Source organism: Dipodomys merriami, unplaced genomic scaffold, assembly GCF_024711535.1.
Source record: "Dipodomys merriami isolate MVZ:Mamm:240054 unplaced genomic scaffold, mDipMer1.0.p SCAF_1211, whole genome shotgun sequence".
NCBI lineage: Eukaryota > Metazoa > Chordata > Mammalia > Rodentia > Heteromyidae > Dipodomys > Dipodomys merriami.
In genome coordinates, this window is record NW_027202507.1 from 122,160 (window position 1) to 146,243 (window position 24,084).

The following is a 24,084-nucleotide window of genomic DNA, read 5'->3' on the forward strand; positions in this document are numbered from 1 at the left end:
CTCCTGCTCTAGCCCCTTTTCCTCCTCCTCCTCCTGCTCCTGATCTTCCTCCTCCTCCTCCTCCTCCTCCTCCTCCTCCTCCTCCTCCTCCTCCTCCTCCTCCTCCTCCTCCTCCTCCTCCTCCTCCTCCTCCTCCTCCTCTTCCTCCTCCTCCTCCTCTTCCTCCTTCTTTTCTATTTTTATTTTTTGGTTGGTTGTGGGGCTTTACCTTTTTTTTCAAGGTGGTATTCTAACACTTGAGCCATACTTCGTTTTCTGTTTTTTTTTTTTTTTATGGTTAATTGGAGATAAGAGATTCATGGACTTGTCTGCACAAGCTGGCTTCGAACTGCAATCCTCAGATCTCAGCCTCCTAAGTAGCTAGGAATACAGGCTTGACCACTGGGTCCCACTATTACTGTAAATAGGTCTTTAAGAAGAGATTGCCCTACTAAAACCCCAACTTTTAGCTCAGTGCTTATCACTAAAGCACCAGGTTAGGAGAACAGACTCAGGACACTCTTCCTGGACTGACAGACCTAGCTCTTCCTCTTAGAACACTCATGCCACTGAACAGGGGGAAATGAAGGCATGCATGCCATTAAGGAGATACATGGATTACACAAGCACGTCACAAGGGCAACTGGCACTTAGTAGGCACTGTTTAAGATTGAGCTGCAATAACGAGTAAAAATAAACAGTATCATATCCACTTGATCTTGTGACATATCTTGTTTGTCATATATTAATTTGTTGAATTTTTATGTTCTTTTTGCCTGTCCTTGTGTTTCAACTCAGGATCTGGGTGCTGTCCCTGAGCTTTTGTGCTCAAGACTAGTGCTCTACCACTTGAGCCACAACTCCATTTTTGGCTTTTTGTGGTTAATCGGAGATAAAAATCTCATGGCCATTCCTGCATGGGCTAGCTTTGAACCTTAAACCTCAGATCTCAGCCTACTTTGTAACTAGGATTACAGGAATGTGTCACAGGCACCTAACCATTTATATAATTTTAACACATTAAAAATATTTGCCTTGAGCAAAGACACACAAACAAGAAATTGTTCATCCAGACAATAAATAATTACAGAATGAAAGGTGACTTTCAAGGTAATGAAGCTGCTCTTCTTTGGCTTCACCAAGATGTAATCGAAAGGAGTAATTACTGAGAGTTGAACTTTCAATTGAATTAAATTCTAAGTCTATCTGAAGATTATGGCACCCAGGGTTGAATGTAGGGCCTTGGCACTGTCCCTAAGCTTTTCAGTATAAGACTTGAGCCATGGCTCCCTTGGGGCATTTTTGGTGGTTGATTGGAAATGAGAGTCTCAGATACTTTCTGCCATTGGCTGGCTTTGAAATAAAATCCTTAGATCTCAGCTTCCTGAATAGCTATGACTATAGGCATGAGGCACTGGTACTTGGCAATTTTACATTATATTTAATGAAACTCTTGAAACTCAAAGCATTTTACATTGTGTGTACAGTTTAGCTTCACTGTACATCCATTGGTGGTAATAACCACTGGGATATGTATATAATATTACATATATATTTTGTACATTATGGGGATGTGTGTATTTACTTATTAGTATTACTAAAGATCATTTTCACATCTTGAGTTATTTGATGTTTGCAAAATTAATCACATCAAGCAGTGTTTTAAATAACTCATGCTAATGCAGTCTGATTGTATTTCATGAATGTATTTAAGATTGCAACCTCTTAGCAGATAAATGATCAGTAAAATATGTGAGACCTCTTATTATAAGGTCTACAGTAAATTCAGAAAAATGTGACTAGATAATATCAGCAAGAGACAACTTATCTCCATTTCAGTGATCCTAAATCTGTTCTCAATCCTGAAGCAAATAGCATGGGTTTACTTACAGTTATAATGGTCCTTTGTGATTTGGAAATTAAGATGCGATGCTCATAGGACAAGACCTAATAACTTGTATGCTAACTTTGCTGGAAGGAGAATAGGAATAAAGTGGGGAAGTGGTCTGAGTCCAGAAGTCCAATGGGAAGACAATAGCCTCTTCTCTTAAGTGGATGGTTTTATGGTGGTACAGTGGCAGAGACAACATTGGCTTACCACTGTGCTTCACAATGTATGGTCTCTTGTATAGATATTAATGTTGTTGAAAAAAGAATTTTCAGGCTGTCATGTAGCTCAGTGGCAAAGTGATTGTCTAGGAAGCACAATGTCCTGGGTTCAATTCCAACTACCAAAAAGAACAGACCAAAAAAAGAATCTTCTGTTGGCAGTGGTAGTTCACACCTGTGGTTCCACCTACTTAGGAGGCTGAGATCTGATGATCAAGGTTTGAGTCATGAGGTTATTATCTCCAATCAACCAGCAAAAAGCTAATAGTAGGGGTGTGGATCGAGTGGTAGAATGTAAAACTTGACAAAAAAAAAAAAGCCAAGCAGGAATGAGAGGACCTGAGTTCAAGCCTCAGTTTCAACACAATTTAAAAAAAAATCTTCAGAATCCGGGCACTGGTGGCACACACCTGTAATACTAGCTACTCAGGAGGCTGACATCTGAGGATTGAGATTTGAAGTAGGCTGGTCATAAAAGTCCCTGTGAGATTCTTATCTCCAATTAGACCCTAAAAACTGGAAGTGGAGTTGTGGCTCAAGTGGTAGAACACTAACATTGAGCACAAAGAGGCCCAGGGACAGTGCTCAGGCTCTATAATCAAGCCCCAAAACAGAAACAAAAACAAATCTTCAGAAAATTTAAGATGACTCTGTCTCTATTAAGCCTGACTGAAAAGTATGTGATTGATGATGAATGACACTAATTACATTTAATTATAATACTTCTGATGAGGATTTATTCTGTGATGGCACTGTGCTGATCACTGTATATAAATTATTTAATTCCAACATAAAAGTAGCCCTTGGAGGTAGGGACTGTAATGTCTCCTTTTTACAGATGAGAAAACAAGGCCCAGAAATATGTGTCCAAAATCACAGAATGTGCTCGCTTCGGCAGCACATATACTAAAATTGGAACGATACAGAGAAGATTAGCATGGCCCCTGTGCAAAATCACAGAGTTAATGGGTGGCAGGATCAGGGCTTAAATCTTGATCTGGGTACAAAGTACATTTTCTCCTTAAGTTGTGGTAAAAATATTTATTATTTTTCACAATGTGAAAATGTGTAAGTCAGTGACATTTAGCAATTCACAATTTTGTGTTACTATTGCATGATTTCTAGAGTATTTTTGTTTCCCCTAAAGAAGACCTATTAAGGAGTAATTCTCCAACATTATATTGCCTCTAACTCCTGGTAGCACTAATCTACTCTGTCCCTACAGATTTGACTATTCTACAGATATTTTATATCAGTGGAATCATACAATAAATGGCCTTTTATCTCTGCCTTCTTTTAGTTAGTACAGTGTTTGCAAAGTTAGCTTATATCAGTGCATGCATCAAAACCTTTTGTCCAACCAGGAGGCAGTGGCTCACTCCTGTAATCTTACTCAGAAGGCTGAGATCTGAAGAACACAGTTCAAAGCCAGCTGGGGCAGGAAAGTCTATGAGATTCTTATCTCCAATTAACCACCAGAAACCATGAGTGCCAGTATGGCTCATTCTGGTAGAGCACTAATCTTGAGGGTAAAAAGCTCATGGCAGCACTCAGGTCCTGCATTCAAGCCCTGCAACAACAAAAAGCAAGCAAACAAGAAAACAAACAAATAAACTGAAAAGTACCTTCTGGCCATATAATCTTTTTTCCCGCTATATTTTATTGTTAAGTGTATTTAGTGACAAGAAGGGAGGTAGGGAGTTTCCCAAGTGAGTTAAGTTGGACGTTCGATACAATTCAGGATCTAGGTTTTCTCCATATTTATAGTTGCAATACAGGTTTAGTTAGAGAGAAGAGTTTTTCCCAGAGTTGTCTGCCAAGGCTGGTTTTCAACCATGATCCTGACATCTCAGACTTCTCAGTAGTTAGGATGCTAGGCATACCACCTGTACTCAGCTTCAATTTCTTTTTAGGTGTAAGAAAGGATTACCCTTAATTTTCCCCTCCAATCTGCTCTGCCAGATATTCAAGGCAACCTATTCTTCAGCAGTTGCTGGCAAAGGAATGAAAATACAATGAATCATGTAAGATTAATGAAGGTTGAGGCTGGAAGGGGCCCCATTTCCCCTGTGTCCTACAGTCACCTGATGCCTGAACAAAATCCAAAATGTAAGGGAAAGTGATGGCTGTAAGATGGGGCAGCCACCAGTTGTGTGGGCAAGATTCCCCTTTATTTCTGAGCTCAGGCCTTAACTGGATATCTGAAATGACAAACAAAACCATCCAAATCACCAACTTCAACATGCACAAGATGGAGCTCATGGTCCCTTCCCACTGTTGCATTTAGTTGTGACAAACATTCCCATTTCAGATGCCCATGCCAGCAAAAGAATTTTCACATCAGTTTTATCATCCATACCAAGCACTGTCCAAGTCCTGCTGATCTAGTCACTCTTACTTATATCTACTGCTACCATCTTAAATCCAAGTGACCTCATCAGTTCTTCCCTGGATACTCCAGTCTAGATTTTCACAGCACAGCTAGAGTGCGCCTTTCAAATATAAATTAGTTGTGTTTAAGACACTGCTCCTGGAATGAGGACTAAAATTTGGTCTTTGTTCAATCATTCTCGTCCCAGTCACACTGCTTTCCTTTGAGCTTAATAAGGTTTACACTTCATCCCACCTCAAGACATCTGCATCTGCCCCTTGTCACCTTTCCCATTCACCTTAACCTTCATTTCCAAAGGAAAGCTTTCCCACACATAATCATGGTCAGACCCTTGCACTAGGAGTCACATCATTAAGGTCAGATCCTTGCACTATAAGTCACGTCCTCATGGCCAGATCCTTGCTCTGGGAGTCACGTCCTCATGGTCACATTCTTGTACCAGGAGTCATGTCCTCATGGCCGGACCCTTACCCTGGGAGTCACATCCTAGTGACCAGATCCTTGCACTTGGAGTCATGTCCTCATGGCCATTTCCTTGCACTAGGAGTCATGTCTTCAGGTTAGACACTTGCACTGGGAGTTAGAAGAGGACTCTGTCTTTCTTTTTTCTCAGTATGCAGAATGAGATCTAAGCTTCATAACAAGAAGCAGCTGGTGCCTCCTCAACCACACACTAAATGCCAAGTACAGGGCTGTTGAATGGCTAAGTGAATGAGTAACCTTCACAGAACTCTAGCAGACAAGAACATACCCCAAACTCCAAGGGGTTACAGGATGGCTGCGTCCAATGGGTCTGCAGCCCAGGTCACCTGCGCCCATCTGAGGTGGCTCTGCCCCTGGCCCGCCTCTCACAAACAGGCCGTGGGTGGGGCACGGAGGTCCCATGATGTAACAGCCTCCCAGCATGTGATTGGGCTCTAGGGCACGCAGGCTGGGGAATGGGCGTGTCTCTGTGTGCTGATTGGCTGTCTCGCTGCGGTTGGGCAGGCAGTGGTAGTGGCAGCGCAGGGAGGGACTAGAACGGGCCTGGCAGGGAGGGCAGAGGCAGCCAGCATGGGTCCTCACCACAGGCTCCCCTGAGCCTTGCTTGGTTGGACTGCCCATGGTGGGCCCGTAGTAACCTCGGCAGGATAAGGGCACCCTGGGGTGCCCTATGGTTGCCATCTGCACCGCAATGCAGGAGAGCTTTGGCTGGGTGATGGCTAACTGCTTCCACCAGCTGCTGGAGGAAGAGTGGGACCCATTCAATCTCTTGGGCTAGGCCAAGCTCTGGTACCAGCAGCAGCTGCAGCGCCTCATGCATGACCAGGTGGTAGTGACGGCTCCTGGTGGCTGGGGTGGCCGAGTGTGGCCAGGCCGGAATCTCAGTCGCCAGGCTGGGCATGGGCGGCTGCTGCAGGGAGTCCCAGAAGGAGCTCAAGAGCAACCCAGCGCCTGGAGTGCCATGGCCAGACTGCCCTGGCTGGGTATGCAGGTAGTAGAGGAGTGGCGTGGGGCTCAAAGCCACCTGGCCAGCAGCCTGTACCCTCCACGCAAGTCTGTGGCACTGTGCACAGCAAGGGTGGGCGCCCTGGAGGCATTGAAAGGGTCAAGAACATTCATGGCCGCGAAGATTGCGCCTCAGGTGGCCCTGGAGTTAGGCAAAGTTCGGGGGTCATGGGGCCTGTGCACAAGTCCAGAGCGGGCTGGTGCTGCCGTCACCACCATCCCAGCCAGTGCACAGTGTGGAAGGGGACCAGCAAAAAGGGAAGGGGGTGACCTGGAAAGGGGGAAAAGTGGAGGGTGGGGCGCGGGGACATGAAGGGTGCAGGAGGCGAGAGGTAGAGGACATGGGCAGTTCTCCAGCTGGTGCTGGCCTGGCAACACTTGCAGTCCTGAATCACCCCTGATTGCTCTAAAAAGGCATTTCTAACCCTTTTACCTCGAAGCTTCTAGATGTCTCCTGCCTCATCAGACCACAGCCTGGTGCAGGAAGGGGAAGGGCGCCTCAGAAAGCACTTCTACCTTACCAGCCCTGGCCTATGGCGCCTGCACCTGCCTCCCCCTTCTTCCCGATTGCTGAGTGAGGTGTGCTATTGTCATGAGGTTACATGTGTAGTTGTCACTTTTGTGAGTGTTGAGGTTAGTTGTTACTGTTTTGAGTAGTGAGGTGAGGTGTGCAGTACTCATTGTTCAAACTGTTCTGAGTGTTGAGGTTAGGTCTGTGGTTATCACTGTTGTGATTACTGAGGTTAGATGTGTAGTTGTCACTGCAATGAATGTTGAAATTAGGTGTGTGGTTGCCAATGTTATGAATATTAAGGTTAGGTATGCGGTTGTCAGGGTTCTGGGTGTTGAGGTGAGGTGTCCAGTTGTCACTGTTGTGAGTACTGAGGTTTGATGTGCAGTTGTTGCTGTTGTTAGTGTTGAGGTTAAGTGTATAGTTGTCACTGTCCTGAGTATGGAGGTTAGGTGTGCCGTTGTCACTGTTCAGACTGTTCTCAGTGTTTACATTAGGTGTGTGGTTGTCACTGTTATGAGTATTGAGGCTAGTTGTAAAGTTGTCACTGTTCTGAGTATTGAGGTGAGGTATGCAGTAGTCACTCTTCAGACTGTTCTGAGTGTTGAAGATAGGTATGTGTTTGTCACTGTTCTGAGTACTGAGGTTAGATGTGCAGTTGTCACTGTTCGGAGTGTTGAGGTTCGGTGTGTCTTTGTCACTCTTCTGAATATTGAGGTTAGATGTGAAGTTGTCACTGTTCTGAGTGTTGAAGTTAGGTGTTTGGTGTCAGTGTTAGGAGTATTAAGGTTAGGTGAGCTGCTGTCACTTTTCTGAGTGTTGAGGTTAAGTGTGTAGTTATCACTGTTCTGAGTATTGTGGTTAGGTGTGCAGTTGTCACTGTTCTGAGTACTGAGGTTATGTGGAAGTTGTCACTATTCTGAGTACTGAGGTTAGGTATGTGGTTGTCACTGTTTTGAGTATTGATTTTAGGTTTGCATTTGTCACTGTTCTGAATGTTGTGGTTTAGTGTATAGTTGGCACTGTTCTTAGTACTGAGGTTAGGTGTGTAGCTGTCACTGTTCTGAGTATTGAAATTAGGTGTGCAGTCGTCACTGTTCTGAGTGTTGAGATTAGGTGTGTAGTTGTCACTGTTCTGAGTATTGAGGTTATGTGAGTAGTTGTTGCAGTTCTTAGTAATGAGGTTAGGTGTGCATTTGCCACTATTCTGACTCTTCTGAATATTGATGTTAGGTGTGCAGTTGTACTTCTTCTGAGTATTGAGGTTAGGTGTGTGGTTGTCACTTTTATGAGTGTTGAGGTTAGGTGTGTAGTTGTCACTCTTCTGAGTATTGAGGTTAGGTGTGTAGTTGTCACTGTTCTTAGTACTGAGGTTAAGTATGTAGTTGTCACTCTTCTGAATGATGCGGTATGGTGTGCTGTTGTGTGTTCTGAGTATTGAAGTTAGCAGTGTGGTTGTCAATGATCTGAGTATTGAGGTTAGGTGTGCAGTTTTCACTGTTCTGAGTACTGATCTTAGGTGTGTAGTTGTCACTGTTCTGAATACCGAGGTTAGGTGTGCACTTGTCACTAATCTGAGTATTGAGCTTAGGTATGTAGTCACTGTTCTGAGTACTGAGGTTAGATATGCAATTGTCACTTTTCTGAGTATTTACATTAGCTGTGTGTTGGCACTGTCCTGAATATTTAAGTTAGGTGTGTAGTTGTCACTTTTCTGAGTACTGTGGTTAGATGTGTAGTTGTCACTATTCTGAGTACTAAGGTTAGGTGTGTGGTTGTCACTATTCTGAGTATTGAGGTTAGGTGTGTGGTTGTCACTATTCTGAGTATTGAGGTTAGGTGTGTGGTTATCACTGTTCTTAATGTTGAGTTTAGGTGTGCAGTTGTCATTGTTTTGAGTACTGAGGTTAGGTGTGTAGTTGTCACTGTTCTGAGTACTGAAGTTATTTGTGCTGTTGTCACTATTCTGAGTATTGAGGTTAGGTGTGTAGTTATCACCGTTCTGAGTACTGAGGTTAGGTATGTATAGTTGTCACCATTCTGAGTACTGAGGTCAGGTGTGTGGTTGTCACTGTTGTGAATGTTGAGGTTAGGTGTGTAGTTATCACCATTCTGAGTGCTGAGGTTAGATATATAGTTGTCACCATTCTGAGTACTGAGGTTAGGTGTGTGGTTCTCACTGTTGTGAGTGTTGAGGTTAAGTGGTTTATTTGTCACTGTCCTGAGTATTGATGTGAGGTGTGCAGTTGTCACTGTTCTCACTGCTCTGAGTATTGAGGTTATGTGTGTTGTCACTGTTCTGACTGTTCTGAGTGTTGAGGTTAGATATGTGGTTGTGAATGTTCTGATTACTGAGGTTAGGTATGTAGTTGGCATTGTTCATAGTAGTGAGGTTAGGTGTGCAGTTCACCCTGTTCTGATTGTTCTGAGTGTTGAGGTTAGGTGTGTAGTTGTTGCTCTTTTTACTGTTCTGGGTATTCAGGTTAGGTGTATAATTGTTACTGTTCTGAGTATTGAGGTCAGGTTTGTAGTTGTCACTATTATGAGTAGTGATGTTATATGTGTAGTTGTCATCATTAGCAGAGCTTATTTGGCCTGTTCCTTTCTTGGTCAATATTTGTGCACTGCTTCTGGGAAGCAGAGTCTCATGCCTCTTCACCTAGGTCCTCTGGAGGCTGAGATGGAATCTAGGTTTGAATACAGCCTGGCAGTAAAGTCCAGGAGACTCCTACCTCCAGTTAACCATGGTGAGGCTGTGGTTCAATGGTGGAGTGCCAACCCTGAGCCTGAAGTCTTGAGATACAGAGCTCAGGCCTGAACATGCACACAAACATGTGTGTGTGTGCAGAAACACACACAAAGTGTGAGTTCCAGCCCTATCAGAAAATTTTAAGAACTGGCACCTTGACTTGTGCAAATCACCAATCTGCCTTTATCTGTGTAAAGTTGATTTGCTACTTGAGAATCAGAAGTCAGTAAAATAAATATGCTGAAAACCAAATGCTATTCCATATGTCAGTAAGTGGATGACCTTATTTAAATAAATGAGATAATAAACTTTTCACCTTACGTTTTCTCAAATTAGACAAATACAAAGTTAAACGAGGCAAAGCTTCTCCATTTATTTACTTATCTATGTATTTTTGGCTGTAATATTTGGAACTGAGGGCCTCATTATTTTTCAGACATAGATTTCTCCCTATGCTTCCTACATAGCTGAGATTAGAAGTGTGTGCCATCATGACTTCATGTCTAGCTTCATTTTTTTTAAACAAATGAAAATGTTGTGTCCTTTAGAAGAGTGTGACACTGCAGCTAGTACTGCTAATAATCTGACTTTTCACTGTTTTATAATTTAAAATTATATTTTTGTCATGTTTTTTCTTATCATATTGTGGATCAAACATGGGCCTCAAGCAAGCCAAGCCAGAGGACTTTACCAATGAACTTCAGTCCTACCCTGAGTTGGAAATTTTAAACCTGTATGACATTGGATGAAGACCCTTTATTTTTCCTGCTGTCAGCAATGTGAATTTATATGCACAAATTTAATTACATAAATGCATAGTGCTGTTGCTTTTTTCAAAACTTAAGTGATATAAAACTGGGATGAAGTTTTACTTCCTGCTTGACATTGTAATCCAGTGCACTTACCAATTTATCTGTTCATTTAGAGTCTAGGCAATCTGGCTTTTGAGATCTATATTTAAAAATCTTGAGTTAATTTTATAGTTAGAATATCATTGTAGTTCTTTTTCAAGTGCATAATAGCAGCAAGCACATTATTAATTTCCATTTATGTAGTTACTGTACTAAAATTATTTATAATGAGTGTTAAAGATCTTCACAAATTCCTGTTAGCCCTGTTATGAAGGTCTGTGTTTTTCTATACTCAAACATTTTAAATTTAGTCTGGATATTGAATGAATGCTTAGAATAGAGAAATGTCGAGCACTTCAGAATATGCTTTTTGACATACACCGGAAACATTAATCCTCCAAATGTGGAAATCAGAAGCTTGCCCAATGGAAATGGAGGTTTTAATGTAACCACTGTCCAAATCTGTACACAAACCTTCGAGGGGACCTTTGCTCAGTATATTCTTGAACCATCAGAGGCTGTTTCAGCTTGCTTTCCTCAGCTTTCAGAGCCTAGGAAACACTTTGAGCCAAAATGAATCTATTTTATGAGAACTCTTGCTAGAAAATATACTGTATTCTTTTTCTTCTCTAGGCTTGTGTTTAGATCATTGATCAAAATCCTTATACCAGCCTTTAATTGGAAAGGTCTGGTGAAATGTATGGTTTGCATCACCTACTTCAAACTGCTGTTCCAGCATGGAAAAGCAAGGTGGATTCAATTGCACTCTTGACCTCTTTCAACTGATTTCTGGGGGAAAATGTCTGTCACTATTAGCTTTGGTCTTTGGAAATTTAGAGAGAGAATGCAATGTTTTCAGGATATTTATTATTATCCTAATAAGTAGCCAATTCTATTTAACACTTTTCCATTTACATACAGAAATGATGGAAGTGACTTTACTATAAAGCAAGTTTAATCGATATAGTTAAAAGTGGGGTAGCAGAAAGAAGATAGAATAAGCACTGAAGTAATTCTGTAGTTGAATGGTGACACTATAATAGTAAAACTCAAACGCTTATCGGTTACAAATAGAAAATCTAAAGCAAATCTTTTAATTTTTCAGTTTGTTAACTATATTTATTTAGGTGCCAGTTCTAGAGCTTGAATCCAAGGCCTGGTTCTGTCTCTTAGCTTTTTCTTTTTGCTTAAGGCTACTGCTCTACCACTTGAAGCCACAGCTCCACTTCTGGTTTTCTAGGAGATAATGTAACTTTTATGCCCAGGTTGGCTTTGAACTGTGATCTTCAGATCCCAGCCTTATAAGTAGCTAGGACTACAGGAATGAGCCACCAGTTCCCAGCTTCAACTTGTTAATTTTTTGGGGGGGGAAGGTGGCTCAGTGGTAGAGCACTTGCCTTGCATGCCTGACGAATATATATACATACACACATAATATCTACATGTGTGTATGTAGAAGTGGCTGTGCCATTTGTGGGGCTTCCAAGAGTGGTGTTAGGAAGACATGGTTTGTGGCATTCATTTTGGTTTTGTTTGTGACTAATTTAGGTGATGATAGTTTATACATAAGTCTTAGAGTAAGATATTTTTGTGTGTGCAGGGTTTGGGGCTTGAACTTAAGGCCTGGGTACTGACCCTGAGCTTTTGTGCTTAAGGCTAGCACTTTACTTGAACCATGTATGTCTTCACTTCTGGCTTTTGAGAGATAAGAGTCTTATTGATTTCCCTGCCCATCCCATTTACAATTTTCTTTTTTTGAAAAGAAATGCCAAAGTACTGATGATTAATTTTGTTTTTCATATAAAAGACTATTCCAAATAAATTCTCTACATTGGTTTTTTACCCTCTAACGAAATCCAAAACAATTTTAAAACAGAAATCTTTTTTCTGATTTAAAATTATATTATTTTCCAATTTTCTTTATTAGCATTTAATATAGTTTTGAGAAAAAAAAGAAATTATTTTTAACCTATCAAAATCCCTTAGGGAAATTGGACTAGACATCAAAATACAGGAAAAAAAATCATGCCACATTATGAATTGTTAGAATATAGTCCAAAGGGTAATAATGTTTTAAATAGGTTTTATTGAGATTAAGTGATTACATGAAATTCACAAATTTCTAACTATTGTGGAATAGTAATACTTAGTTAAAGTCATATACACATTTTAACCTTCACAATGCAAAATTTTTTCCAAGTCTTTCCATTTCCTAACAAATGGGACAATGTCATAAGATTATTTCTTTGTTGCTTTGTATGTATCTCCCCACAGTATAACCCCTGCTTTCAATGTATTTGATGTGGTATAATTTGTGGGGGGGAAGGGGAAAACAAGTCGTTTAAATAAGGATACAGGTGGGCCCGTTGCAACAGTGAGAAGTACAAGTTGTCATGTCGAAACTTTGCAACTTTGGTGGGGGTGGAGAATTGGGTGGGGGGATGGGGGAGGCTGGGAAGGGATGGGAAGGGTAAACAATGGAGGAAGCTACAATGCTTGATAAGAAATGTACTCACTATCTTGCCCATGTAATTCTAACCCCTCTGTACCTTATTTTTACAATAAAAAAAAAAAAAAAAAAAGAAAGTGTGTGAGATCCTTATCTCTAACCACCAAAAACCTGGAAATGGAGTTGTGTTTAAAGTGGTAGAATCCTAGCTTTGGGAAAAAATACCTCAGGGGCAGTAGCTAGGCCCTGAGTTCAGGCCCAGGACCTGCAAATACAAATGAAAAGAAAAACATCTTGTTCATAAAGTAAAAGAGCACATATCTGTAGCCAACTGATATTTGACAAAGGAGCCAAAAGACACACACTGGAGAAAAAAAAAAAAAACTCTCCAATAAATGGTGTTAGGAAAACAGGTCATCCATTTAGGATACTGAAAATGGGCCTTTCGTCACCTTCTAAAAACAAAAACAAAAACAAAAACCCCAATAGGTACAGAGAGCTCAAAATGAGAACTGAAGTTTTAAATCTACTACAGAAAAATATAAGAAAACTTATGAAACACAGGCAATTATTTTCTGAATAGGACTCCAGAGAATGGAAACGAACATGGGTTAATGGGACAGTATCAAATTAAGTTTTTCAAAGCAAAAGAAGTGACCAGAATCAAGAGTCAACTCAAATAATAAGAGAATAATCTTTGCCAGCTATCCAACAAATAAAAGATTGATATCCATACTATACAGAGGACTGAAAAATAGACATAAAAAACCCACAAATAATGTAATTACATAGTTTAAAGAAGAAGAAAGGGATGGCTAATAAAGTCATCAGGAAATGTCCAACAGCCTTAGTTATAATAAAGAACATGCAAATTAAAACTGCAATAAGATTCCATCTACTTCAGTTAGAATGACAACCACCAAGAAAATGCTGGCAACATGTATTAGAAAAGGAATCTTTATTGTCTTTTTGTGGGAATGTAAACTAGTGTAATCATTATGGATATCAGCCTAAAAATAAACCCTCCCAAAGACTCCACTATACTAGTATGAGGCAAATGCCAATAGAATAAATCAATATACCAGAAAGATGTCAGAATAACTCATGTTTATTACAGCATTGTGTACAATAGCCAAATAATGGAATCAGACAGCTGGAATCTTCTTTTTTATTTTGGTCAGTCGTGGGCCTTGAACTCTGGGCTTGGGTGCTGTCCCTCAGCTCTTCAGCTTAGGGCAAGTGCTCTACCGCTTGAGCCACAGCATCACTTCTGGTTTTCTAGTGGTTTATTGGAGATCAGAGTCTCACGGAATTTCCTGCCTGGCTGGCTTTGAACCATGATCCTCAGATCTCAGCCTCCTCAGTAGCTAGGATTACAGGCATGAGCCGCCGGCACCCAGCATTGGAATCTTCTTGAATGATAAAGAAGAAGTGGTATTGATGCAACATGGAATGTTACACAGCCATGAAGGAAAATGAAATCAAGTCGCTTTCAGAAAAATGGATATAATTAGAAGACATCATAATGAGCTAAGCTAAACAACAACAACAAAAAAACCCACAAGATATATGTTTTTTTCTCCTATATAAAAGCTAGACCTAAAAATCATATGTATTTGTAGACATGATTCTACTTTTATTATTATGGGCAGACATACAATTTGAGTCTACAAGTCTATTTAAGAGGAGAAGGGGAAGGGGAAAAGAATGAAGAATATTGAAATACATTGTAACTATATATGAAAATTACATGAAAGCTGTTGATCAATATCAAGTTGGGGGAGAGAGAGAGGCTAGGGTGGAGTACTAGTAAGAGGGTTGACTAACTAAGGGGAAATAGAATGAATATGGTTTAAGTAGAATTTTGTCAAACCTGTTGAAATTGTTTTGAGAAGAGGGAGGGTAACATTATGTGGAAATATCACAACTATAACTATTTTATGATATTTTTTTAAATGCCAGGGACTTGTTGCTTAAATCTATAGTCCTAGCTACTTAGGAGGTTGAGATCTGAGAACTAAAGTTTGAAACCAGCTCAGGCAGATGGACCTGAGATAGATATTCTGATCTCTAGTTAAACAGTAAAAAAAAAAAGGCTGGAAGTGAAGGTATACCTCCAGTGGTAGAGAGCCAGCCTTGAGAGAAAAAGCTGACAGAGGGGAGAGAGAGAGAGAGAGAGACCCTGAGCTCAAGACTCAGGAACCTGTACAACAAAAGAAAAAGCAAAACCAAAGTGGAAGTTAATCAAAATTTATGGCAAAAAGAAACTGTGAGATTAAAAAAAATGGTTAGTAATTTTTCTTTGTTGATCATGGGGCCTGAACCCTTAGCCTAGGCTCTGTCCCTCAGCTATTCAGCTCTAGGCTAGTATTCTTCCATTTGAGCCAAAACAGCACTTCCAACTTTTTCTTCTTATGTGGTGCTGAGTAATCGAGCCCAGGGCCTCATGCATGCTAGACAAGGACTCTACCACTTAGTTAATTTCCCAATCCCTGTTACTAATTATTAAAGAGATGTACAGAGGGGTCACCATTTCATAAGCAGATAATGAATATATTACTTTGGTGGCAATTTCACCCCTTCCTTTGCTCTCTCCATTTCCCTCTCCCATCTCTACCTACAAATTGTATAGTTGTACAGTTCATTTTCCTGATAGTGTCTACTGAGTATCACTGCTGCATTTGTTTACCCTTGGTTCTTCCATTTCTTTGCCTCCTCTTACCCCCCAAAGACAGTTAAAGGAACAAACACACAAAAAACAAGAAATAAAGACCAAAAAGAAAAAAAAAACAACACCATCTTCATCAACAATGGAAAAAATATTAAAAACTTGTTGCCATTTACTGTCATTCATGTTGATAAATATTATTTTACAGGTTCACTGGCACAGAGCCATTCATTCCACCTTTGGGTCCCTTCCTTAAGAGTACATTCTTTAATTATAAGGGTCTTTTCAAACTGATTGCAGTTTCTACGTGTTTAAAACACACAATATTTAAGTTGAGATGTATTTTATTAATGCAGCTTAATTTATATGTACTTTAAAACCTTAAAAAGCCATCATGGAAAACTTATTTTTCTGCACTAGGATGAAAAAAATGCTGGATTCTGTATATGACTGTAATATTTTCCTAGCAATATTGGGAATTGAGCTTGGCTTGTTAGACCAAGCCTGTGTCACTTGAGCCATACATCCAATTCTACATTTTAACAGTTTACTAAAAGTAATATTTCTTTGTCTGGGCCTTCATAAAATGTAATGTTCAAATAGTATTAATGTCAATACAGAAAGGAAAAGAATGAGGTCATGTGAATTAAAATTCAAATTTTCGTTGTGCTTTATTTCGTCTGTAGATGGTATATTAAAATGAAATAGAATATAAATTAATTCAAAGTCTTGTTTTGCTGGATTAGTTATTACCAGCTTATTTATAATCATATGTGATCCTTTTTTTAAAAATTTATTTCTACCTTATTGCCATTTTCTGAGTTTGTTCGGTGGTCTTTTTCTTCCTCTTGGGAGTACTAGGTTTGAACTCAGGGTCCTTGCACTAGCCATGCAGAGGCTCAATCACTTGAGATATGTACCCAATCCTTTTTCATTATTTTTTGAATAAAGTAGCTTTTTACCCAGGCTAGCCTGACCACAGCCTGCCAAGTAATAGCTCCCATGTCTGTATAGTTCTTGTGGCAGGTGTAAACACTACACCAGCATTTTGTTGGTCTCTTACCCCAACCACACTCTGTGGTGCCAGGCCCAACATAGTCTTATTTTTATTGGGAGTATTTTTTAATGCTTGTAGTTTAAGAATATTTATGTTTGAGGCTGAGAATGTGCCTTAATGTTAGAGTACTCTCCTAGCAAGCATGAAGCCCTGTGTTGGATTACTTAGTATCACATAAACAGAAAAGGCCAGAAGTGGCACTGTATTTCAAGTGATAGAGTACTAGCCTTGAGTAAAAGAAGCTCAGGAGAAGTGCCAGGCCCTGAGTTCAAGTCCCAAGACTGACGAAAAGAAAAAAGAAAAAAAGAATATCTTCCATTCTTTCTGTCTCTCATGCTGATCATGGTGCTTGAACTCAGGACCTGGTCATGTAAGCCCAGTGCTCTACCATTTGAGCTAATGCACTAAAGCTAGTGCTTTACCACTTTGAGCCACAGCTCCATTTCTGATTTTCTGGTGATTAACTGGAGATAAGACTCTCACATACTTTCCTGCCTAGGCTTGCTTTGGACTGTGATTCTTGATTTCAGCCTCCTGAGTAGCTAGGAATATAGGCATGAGCCACTGGTGCCTGGCCTATATCCCATTCTTAATTTTAGATTTATTATGGAAATTTCTATTATAAAAGAACTTTTCACATTGTGGAAATTTATATGGATAAGAAATTCATTTTGGTGTGGCAGCTGTATGTGTACAGAACTCCTTGAAAAGCAAACCCTTAAGAAATAAGACACTAAACTTGATCTCAGTGACTCCCACTTGTAATCTCTAAAGACTTGGGAGGATCATGGTTTGAGGCTATCTGGGAGAAAAGACTGAATATCAACAAGCCAGGTTGGGGGTATACATCTATAATCTCAGCTATGCAGAAAGCATAAGTAGGAAAATCTTGCTTCAATGCAATGCTCTTAAGTTCAAACCCTAATACTGCTTTTATTGGAAAAAGAAGAAATAGGTCATTGTTTTTTTGTGAGCTTATGTTTGTAAAAGCATTGGTGTAATTCATTCATATCACTGCAGAGCCTTTTGCTGTTGTTCAGTGGCATGGAGTTAACGGCCCCAAAGAAAGAAACCTTGGAGGAAGAGACCCTGGGTGCTCTGGATGAGGAGTCCCAAGCCAAGTAGGGTGTTTTGCATATTTTACTCATTGGATTGTAATCTTTTCATACATCTTCTTAATGTATTAATAAGAAGCAATGCAGTTCAAGCTTTCTAATGAGTAATTTTTTTAACTTAGTCAACTTACTTGGGGTCTGAAACTTACATTCCCATTTTTTTCTTGCTAACCGTAGATGGCATTGTGTCTTGCCTTATGACCATAGTCATTCCCTGCTTGCTTTTTAAAAATATTTTTGTTATTTTTAGGTATTTGTACAGAGCAGTTTATGAATATTGTGTGTCTTGATCAATGTTATCCTTTCAGCATTCTCCCCCAATCCTCCAAGCCACCCTTCCCTTTACTTATATTAATTCTAGGTTATGTATTGAATGTTTTGCAATTTAATAAAGCAATTTATGTGTACTCTTCATCATGATTTGTGTCACCACATCAACATCTTTACACACTCCCTTTTGAAACACCCTTTCCCTTAATGTTTCTCAATTCTGTGGTATGGATTCTTGCCTGCATTCTCCACCCTTCCCCCTTCATCTACCCTTCTCCCCTTGCTCCCTTAGCCTTCCCCTCTTGCTAGCACCAATATCCTGGTTCTTGTTTTGCTGGGCTTTGACTTAAAGTCTACACAATTGCTAATGAGTGATTTAATTTTTTTTTAGGTACTGTGGTTTGAATTGGAGCCTTGAGCTCTTGCTCAGCTTGCTGACATCTAGTGCTGCACCACTTGGTTGCTGCTGGTTATTTTGGAGATGGAGTCTACGACTTTTTGCCTGGGCGGGCTTCAAACTGCAATCCTCTGGATCTCAGTCTTCTGAAGAGCTAACATGCAGCATGACCCACTTGTGTCCCCTTCTAACGTGTTTTCATAAAATTAATGGGTTAAATTCAAATATTCTGTTTTTGCCCACCTCTTTCCATCAACTCATTTCTTCTGTTACTCTCGCCAAGTCTCTCTTTTCTCGCTTTTCTTCTTGTAGCTTAGGTGCATGGTCTATATCTAGCAGGTTTATACCTTAAGTCCACTTGTCTTTTCGAGTTCGTGTGGGATCTTGCTTAACCAAACCCAAGCTCGATGACTCCTCACAGTTGTCCACCCTACCTGAACCCATAGGCAGGCATTGTAATCATTTGAAACCTCTGCATGTCTTGACTTCCAGTATTCTGAAATGAGCCCTCAGTTCCACCTAGCAATCTGTTTCAGGGTTTCACTTTTACCACCTTTAAAGCTTAGACCTTCTTGTCTGCTCAGAACTCTGACACTACACTTTCCTTCTCACCCCACACCTCCTCTTTCATTCTCCCTGTGCAGCTTTGTGTCTTAAACAAGGTGGGAGTCATCAGATGGGAACTTCACAGTTTTCTCACTGTCAAAGGTACAAACCTGTTTATAGTCACTCACCTCCTAGCTTCCTGCCTTCCTGGTAAAAGACTATCTTCTCACAGCTCTTCAAGTTTTTTATCTTTTCTCTCTCTAATTCATAGAAGCTTCATAGTTACGGCTTTTCTCTTCTGAATTCACCTTCTTTCTCCCAGATCTGGTCTTGGAATCAACATTTTAAATATGGTCATTCTCATGCTGGCGCTGGGACTTGAACACTGGGACTCTCACTTGACTTTTTTGCTCACGACTGGCATCATTAGCTAAAGCCATGCCTCCAGTTATGTTTTTTCTGGATAAGTGGAGATAAGAGTCTGAAGGATTTGTGTACCTACGCTGGCTTCAAACTGTGGTTCTCAGATCTCTGCCTGCTGAATAGCTAGGATTACAGTTGTGAGCCACAGGTGTTTAGCACTCAGAAATCTGCTGAACCTTCTCTTGAAACTCCATTCTCTCATGCTTCCATCTTTCTGAGTGTGTTCCCTCTTTCTTCATTTCCATACCCCATCCTCATTCCTCACTTCACTCCTGCCCTCTTGTCCTTCTGGAAGCTGTCACCATGTCTCCTGATGTAATGGTTGTTTCAACATGAGTCTTCTTTGTTCTCAGAAGCATTGTACTTTATTGCTTTCTTAAACATGTCCTCTCACTGGCTTCTGACATTACTGTACTGGTTTACCTTCTGCCTCTCCGTATCTCTGTTGTAGGCTCATCCTTATCTTCTTGGTCTTTTAAAATGCCATTTCCTTCAGCGTCTCTTCTTCTAGAGCCTGTTTGTGGGATCTTATGTATCCTGTAGCTTAAACTGTCAGGTTTATCTCCAGAATTTATCTCTGAGTCCTTCCTTCAGTATACTTCTGGACACCTCCCCTGATCCCATATATTCCTTGTATTCCACATATCCAGGATTTAGCAAATTACTTTCATTACAAGCCTCTGAGCCTCCTTAGTTGTTTCCACAAACTAGAAGCCTAGGAATCACCCATGGAACTCCTTTTGAGACTACCTCTCCCAAATTAAATCCTTCCCTCTGCCCTGTGTGATTTGTACCCTACCTCCAACAGCACAGTCATCTGGCTGTCACATGGCTCCTTGCATTCTCACCTTGTATGCCAAAATGGCATTCAGACTACTGTGCCCTCTTGCTCACTGAATCCTGTTCTTCTTTAAGTTTCTGATCTGACCTGCCCATTCCTACATGGTCTGGCCTCCACAGGACCCCTGGCTCTAACTGTGCCTTCCCTGGGTTCACTTCATGTCTCTTATTTTTAATCTCAGACATACCTGTCCTCTATTACTGTCCTCACATCTGACATGCTTTCGCAAGTATTGATTTCCTATTCTCTATATTTCCATTCATCCTCACCTTCAAACCATTAGAACTTTTACTCATTCTTCACCTGCCCATGGCAGCATGTCTAAAGAGCATAGACATGAACCCAGAGTGGTGAGTACAAATTCTAGCTCCACCACTCACCAGACTGGACAAGTTATTTAATCTTTCTTCTTTGGTTCTGTTTTCTTCATCTATAAAATGGTAACAATATAGTACTTGTGCTAAAGTGTTGTTGTAAGGAGTGTGTGTATATGTAAGGGAGAGAATGTACACATAGTGCCTAGCATCTGGTTAGCACTATAGAAATATCACTGTGAAAATCTATATCTATGTAGATATAGAAATATCAATATTATCAGTGTGACTTATCCTAAGAGTAAAAAGGCCATAATTATTGGTGATTATCAAAATAATTAATTTCTATTCAAAGCTGATGAGAACCTGCTTTGTTCTCATAACTCCACGTTGCTTCCATGGACTCTCACCTCCCACCCCTCCCACCCCCGGGTCCTTCCTGGTTCTCAGGAATAATTCATTCCTGACCTCATCTGAAGTGCAGGACCAAAGCCGGGCACTGATGGCTCACTCCTGTCATCCCAGTTAATCAGGAGGCTAAGATCTGATGATCACAGTTCAAAGCCATCTCAGGCAGGAATGTCTTTGAGACTCTTATCTCCAATTAACCACCAGAAAGCCAGAAGTGGCCTGTGGCTCAAGTGGTAGAGCAGTAGCCTTGAGCTGAAGAGCTGAGGGACAGCACCTAGGCCTAGAATTAAAGCCCCATGGCCTACAAAAAAAAAAAAAACAAAGGAAAGTTCAGGACTAGGATGATACCTCTGCTAGAAACTCCCAAATGGAATATAAATTCCGAACAGGACAGTTTGGATAATAAATCCCCAATAGGACCAGACAAAGAATCTCCAAAGAAGAGTCTAACAACTCCTGGTTTCTTCTTCCAGCCCAATCCTTTTATCTATCCAAAGACCCTATATGAAAGACTTACCTCTCCCCTCTTGTCCCAAACTTCTTATGTATCTAAAGATGGAATATGAAGGAATGACTGCCGCCCTACTGTCTCAGGCACATATGGACCAGGCAAAGCCCAGGTATGTGTGGACTTGATGTGCAGGCAGGGCAGTCTGACCCAAGCCTGGCCTTCAACATTCCACTGTGAGCTGATTGAAAGTCCCTACCTTTCTCTGCCCTAATAGGCTTTTGATAACCTCTGCCCCCTGGCTCAGACCCCACAAAACCCACCTCCAAATCCAGCTCCTTGTAGCCTCCACTCCTGCCGGAAGGTTGGTTGCCACTTGCTGATTCTCAGTAAGTAGACATGTCGAAATGGAGAGTCCAACCTGTTCCTATTCCTTTTTCTATTTTTCTTAACAAAAACTGCAAAATACGTTGGAAAAATAAGATTAATAGTTAATATGACGACTTAAGCAGTGACTTGCCTAAATAAAGACGTAAATTTATATGAATGTTGGAAAATACATTAACTGGATACCTCTGGGAACACATAATATTCTTTCTGAACCAATGAACATTTATATATAGTTGGGTGATATAAGGTTGAATAACAGAATAAAATATAGCATCATTCTAATGTTCATACTTATGGAGATACTGTAGCATTCATAAAAGACAAAGTGATTCTCTGATCTCTCTAAGAGATGGCAATCTCCATGAGGGCTAGTCAACAAATCTCCACTGGCCATAGCTGTTACTAAGCATCTGGTTGAACTGCTGGTGCTGCCCTGTAGAGCAGCCAGGTTGGCCAACCATGCTGAGAAATCCTTGTTTTTGTTCTCTCTTGTCAAGCTTTTGAAAGTTGGAAAAACTATATCAAATGACAGTGACACTGGCTGGTCTCAGCCTTGTCTAAATAGTGATGTAACATTGCTGCTTTCAATAATATACAATGTGTACTTCTCAGTTATAGAAATTCTAGATGAATGAATTCAATACTATATAACCAATAATGTTTTCTTTTTACAGACAATCACAACTGCTCTTCTTTTTGATGTTGCTTCCTTAGATGAATGTGAAATGATCCCATGTGTTTTAATATGTGAGGATAACTGTCACAATTTGTAGTTTGTTATAAGAATAGCATTTCTGAAGTATTACTGTGTGCCAAAATCTGCTCTTTATAGAACTGTGTATTAATTCACTGAACTCTGAACTTCTCTGAGCAGTTAACTCTTAACTTTTCACATGGAAGCACAGGGGTTAAACACCTTATTAGTAAATACATGGCTAAAATTATAGTCCAACTGTGCACCAGACAGAAAATGATAAGAATGGTTAATTGGCATTCAGATGACCATCCTGTTAGGGACTTCCCTTAGCTGGGAATAGGTTGCTCAGTCCTATAATCTTAGCTCCGCAGGATGCAGAGATCTGAGGATTGAGGTTCAAAAGCCAGCCCAAGCAGGAAAAGTCCATGAGACGCTTATCTTCAAGTAACCACCAGAACTGAAAGTGGCAATGTGGTTAAAATTGGTAAAGTGCTAGCATTGGCAAAAATGCTCAGGAAGAGTCCCCAGATTCTGAATTCAAGCCCCACAATGGACACACATACACACACACACACACACACGCACACAGAAAAAGAGAGAGAGAGAGAGAGAGAGAGAGAGAGAGAGAGAGAGAGAGAGAGAGAGAGAGAGAGAGAGAGAGAGAGAGAGAGAGAGAGAGAGAGAGAGAGAGAGATTCTCCTAAAAAGAGAAGATACTGGTTCTGTCAGCTTGAGGATTGCCAGAAAGATCACTTATGATTTCCCTAGATAGAATTGATGGAACAACCACCCCATTCCTTCCCTTCATGAAAAGAAAATGTTGAGGGTATGTTTGCTTGCTTGTTATCTTGTACAAGGGTTTGAACTGAAGGATTCAGCTTGCTTGCTTGTCACTCTCCCACTTAAGTTATGCCTCAAACCTTGTTGGTCATGGGGCTTGACCTCTGGGCCTGGGCTCTGTCCCTGAGCTCTTCAGGTCAAGGTGAGCACTTGAGCCACAGCACCACTTCCAGTTTTCTATTGGTTAATTGGAGATGAGTCTAACAGACTTTCCTTCCTGGGCTGGCTTTGAACCACGATCCTCAGATCTCAGCCTCATGAGAAACTAGGATTACAGGTATGAACCACCAGCACCCGATATAGCCAAGCTTTTGCTGGTGATTTGGGAAAAGTCATATTGCAGACTTGTTATTCACATGAGCTCAATTCTCCTCTATAAGACTGTAGTTATGAGCCAAGGTGGTCTAGCTGAGTAAGAATTAATACAAGGTATCTATCTTCTATTGCACTTTGTTTCCAAGTGTATTTGTATAAACAAAGAATATTTTGCATATTTGTGTGTTAGGCTAAATTTGCTTGCCTCACTCATGTCTGATTAGTAAGTTTTACTTAGTTCTAGGGCCCAGTTTCTTTGGTTCACTGTATTTTTGCCTAGGTTCAGGTAGAAAGTCGAAATGTGTATGTGTGGACTGGTGTTTTAGATATTCTCTTGGAATATCACGACTCTTTTTATAAGCTCCATTGCCCCCTTACTCCCTAAATCTCAATGTAGTACAAAGGTGAGGGTTTTATAGATGCAATGCATCAGCCTTGTGGTACCTTGGAGTCCCTCAGAGTCATCACATGGACCTCTGATGGGTCTATGTGTGCTGGGTATGAGGGTCTTTCCAGGATGCACATTTAGAAGTGCCACTTCTTTCTTGGTAACGGAAGCAACTGGTGCCACATATAATTTCTACTCTCTAATATTTTCCTTCAGTGATATAAACAGGACAAGAACATGGAAATACTATGTTTTATTACAACAATATACATAACCTATGTTATTTCAACCTTTAAAAACATTGTAGTATTTTGTGTACAGTAAGTATTCTTTCTGTAATTCCTTTTTATTACTTTTGAATGTAACTGAATTAATATAGTTTGTGCATATTTTACCATTCTAGTATAACTTCATTTGCAGTACTTACATGCAACTAT

At 40.4% G+C, this 24,084-nt stretch overlaps 1 protein-coding gene and 1 non-coding gene across 2 annotated transcripts; one reads left to right on the top strand and one right to left on the bottom strand.

Annotated features, from left to right (window-relative positions):
• Positions 1-2,970: 2,970 nt before the first annotated feature.
• Positions 2,971-3,077, top strand: LOC138823696 (U6 spliceosomal RNA). The gene has a single exon (XR_011370875.1). It is a non-coding gene; the product is annotated as a U6 spliceosomal RNA (small nuclear RNA).
• A 3,525-nt stretch (positions 3,078-6,602) lies between these two features.
• LOC138823695 (GATA zinc finger domain-containing protein 14-like) lies at positions 6,603-20,064 on the bottom strand. Its single transcript, XM_070017201.1, has 4 exons — positions 20,033-20,064; positions 8,135-8,488; positions 7,372-7,909; positions 6,603-7,220 (listed from the first exon to the last, which is right to left on the bottom strand). Exons 1-4 carry the CDS (start codon positions 20,062-20,064, stop codon positions 6,603-6,605), a joined length of 1,542 nt encoding a protein of 513 aa, XP_069873302.1.
• Positions 20,065-24,084: the final 4,020 nt, after the last annotated feature.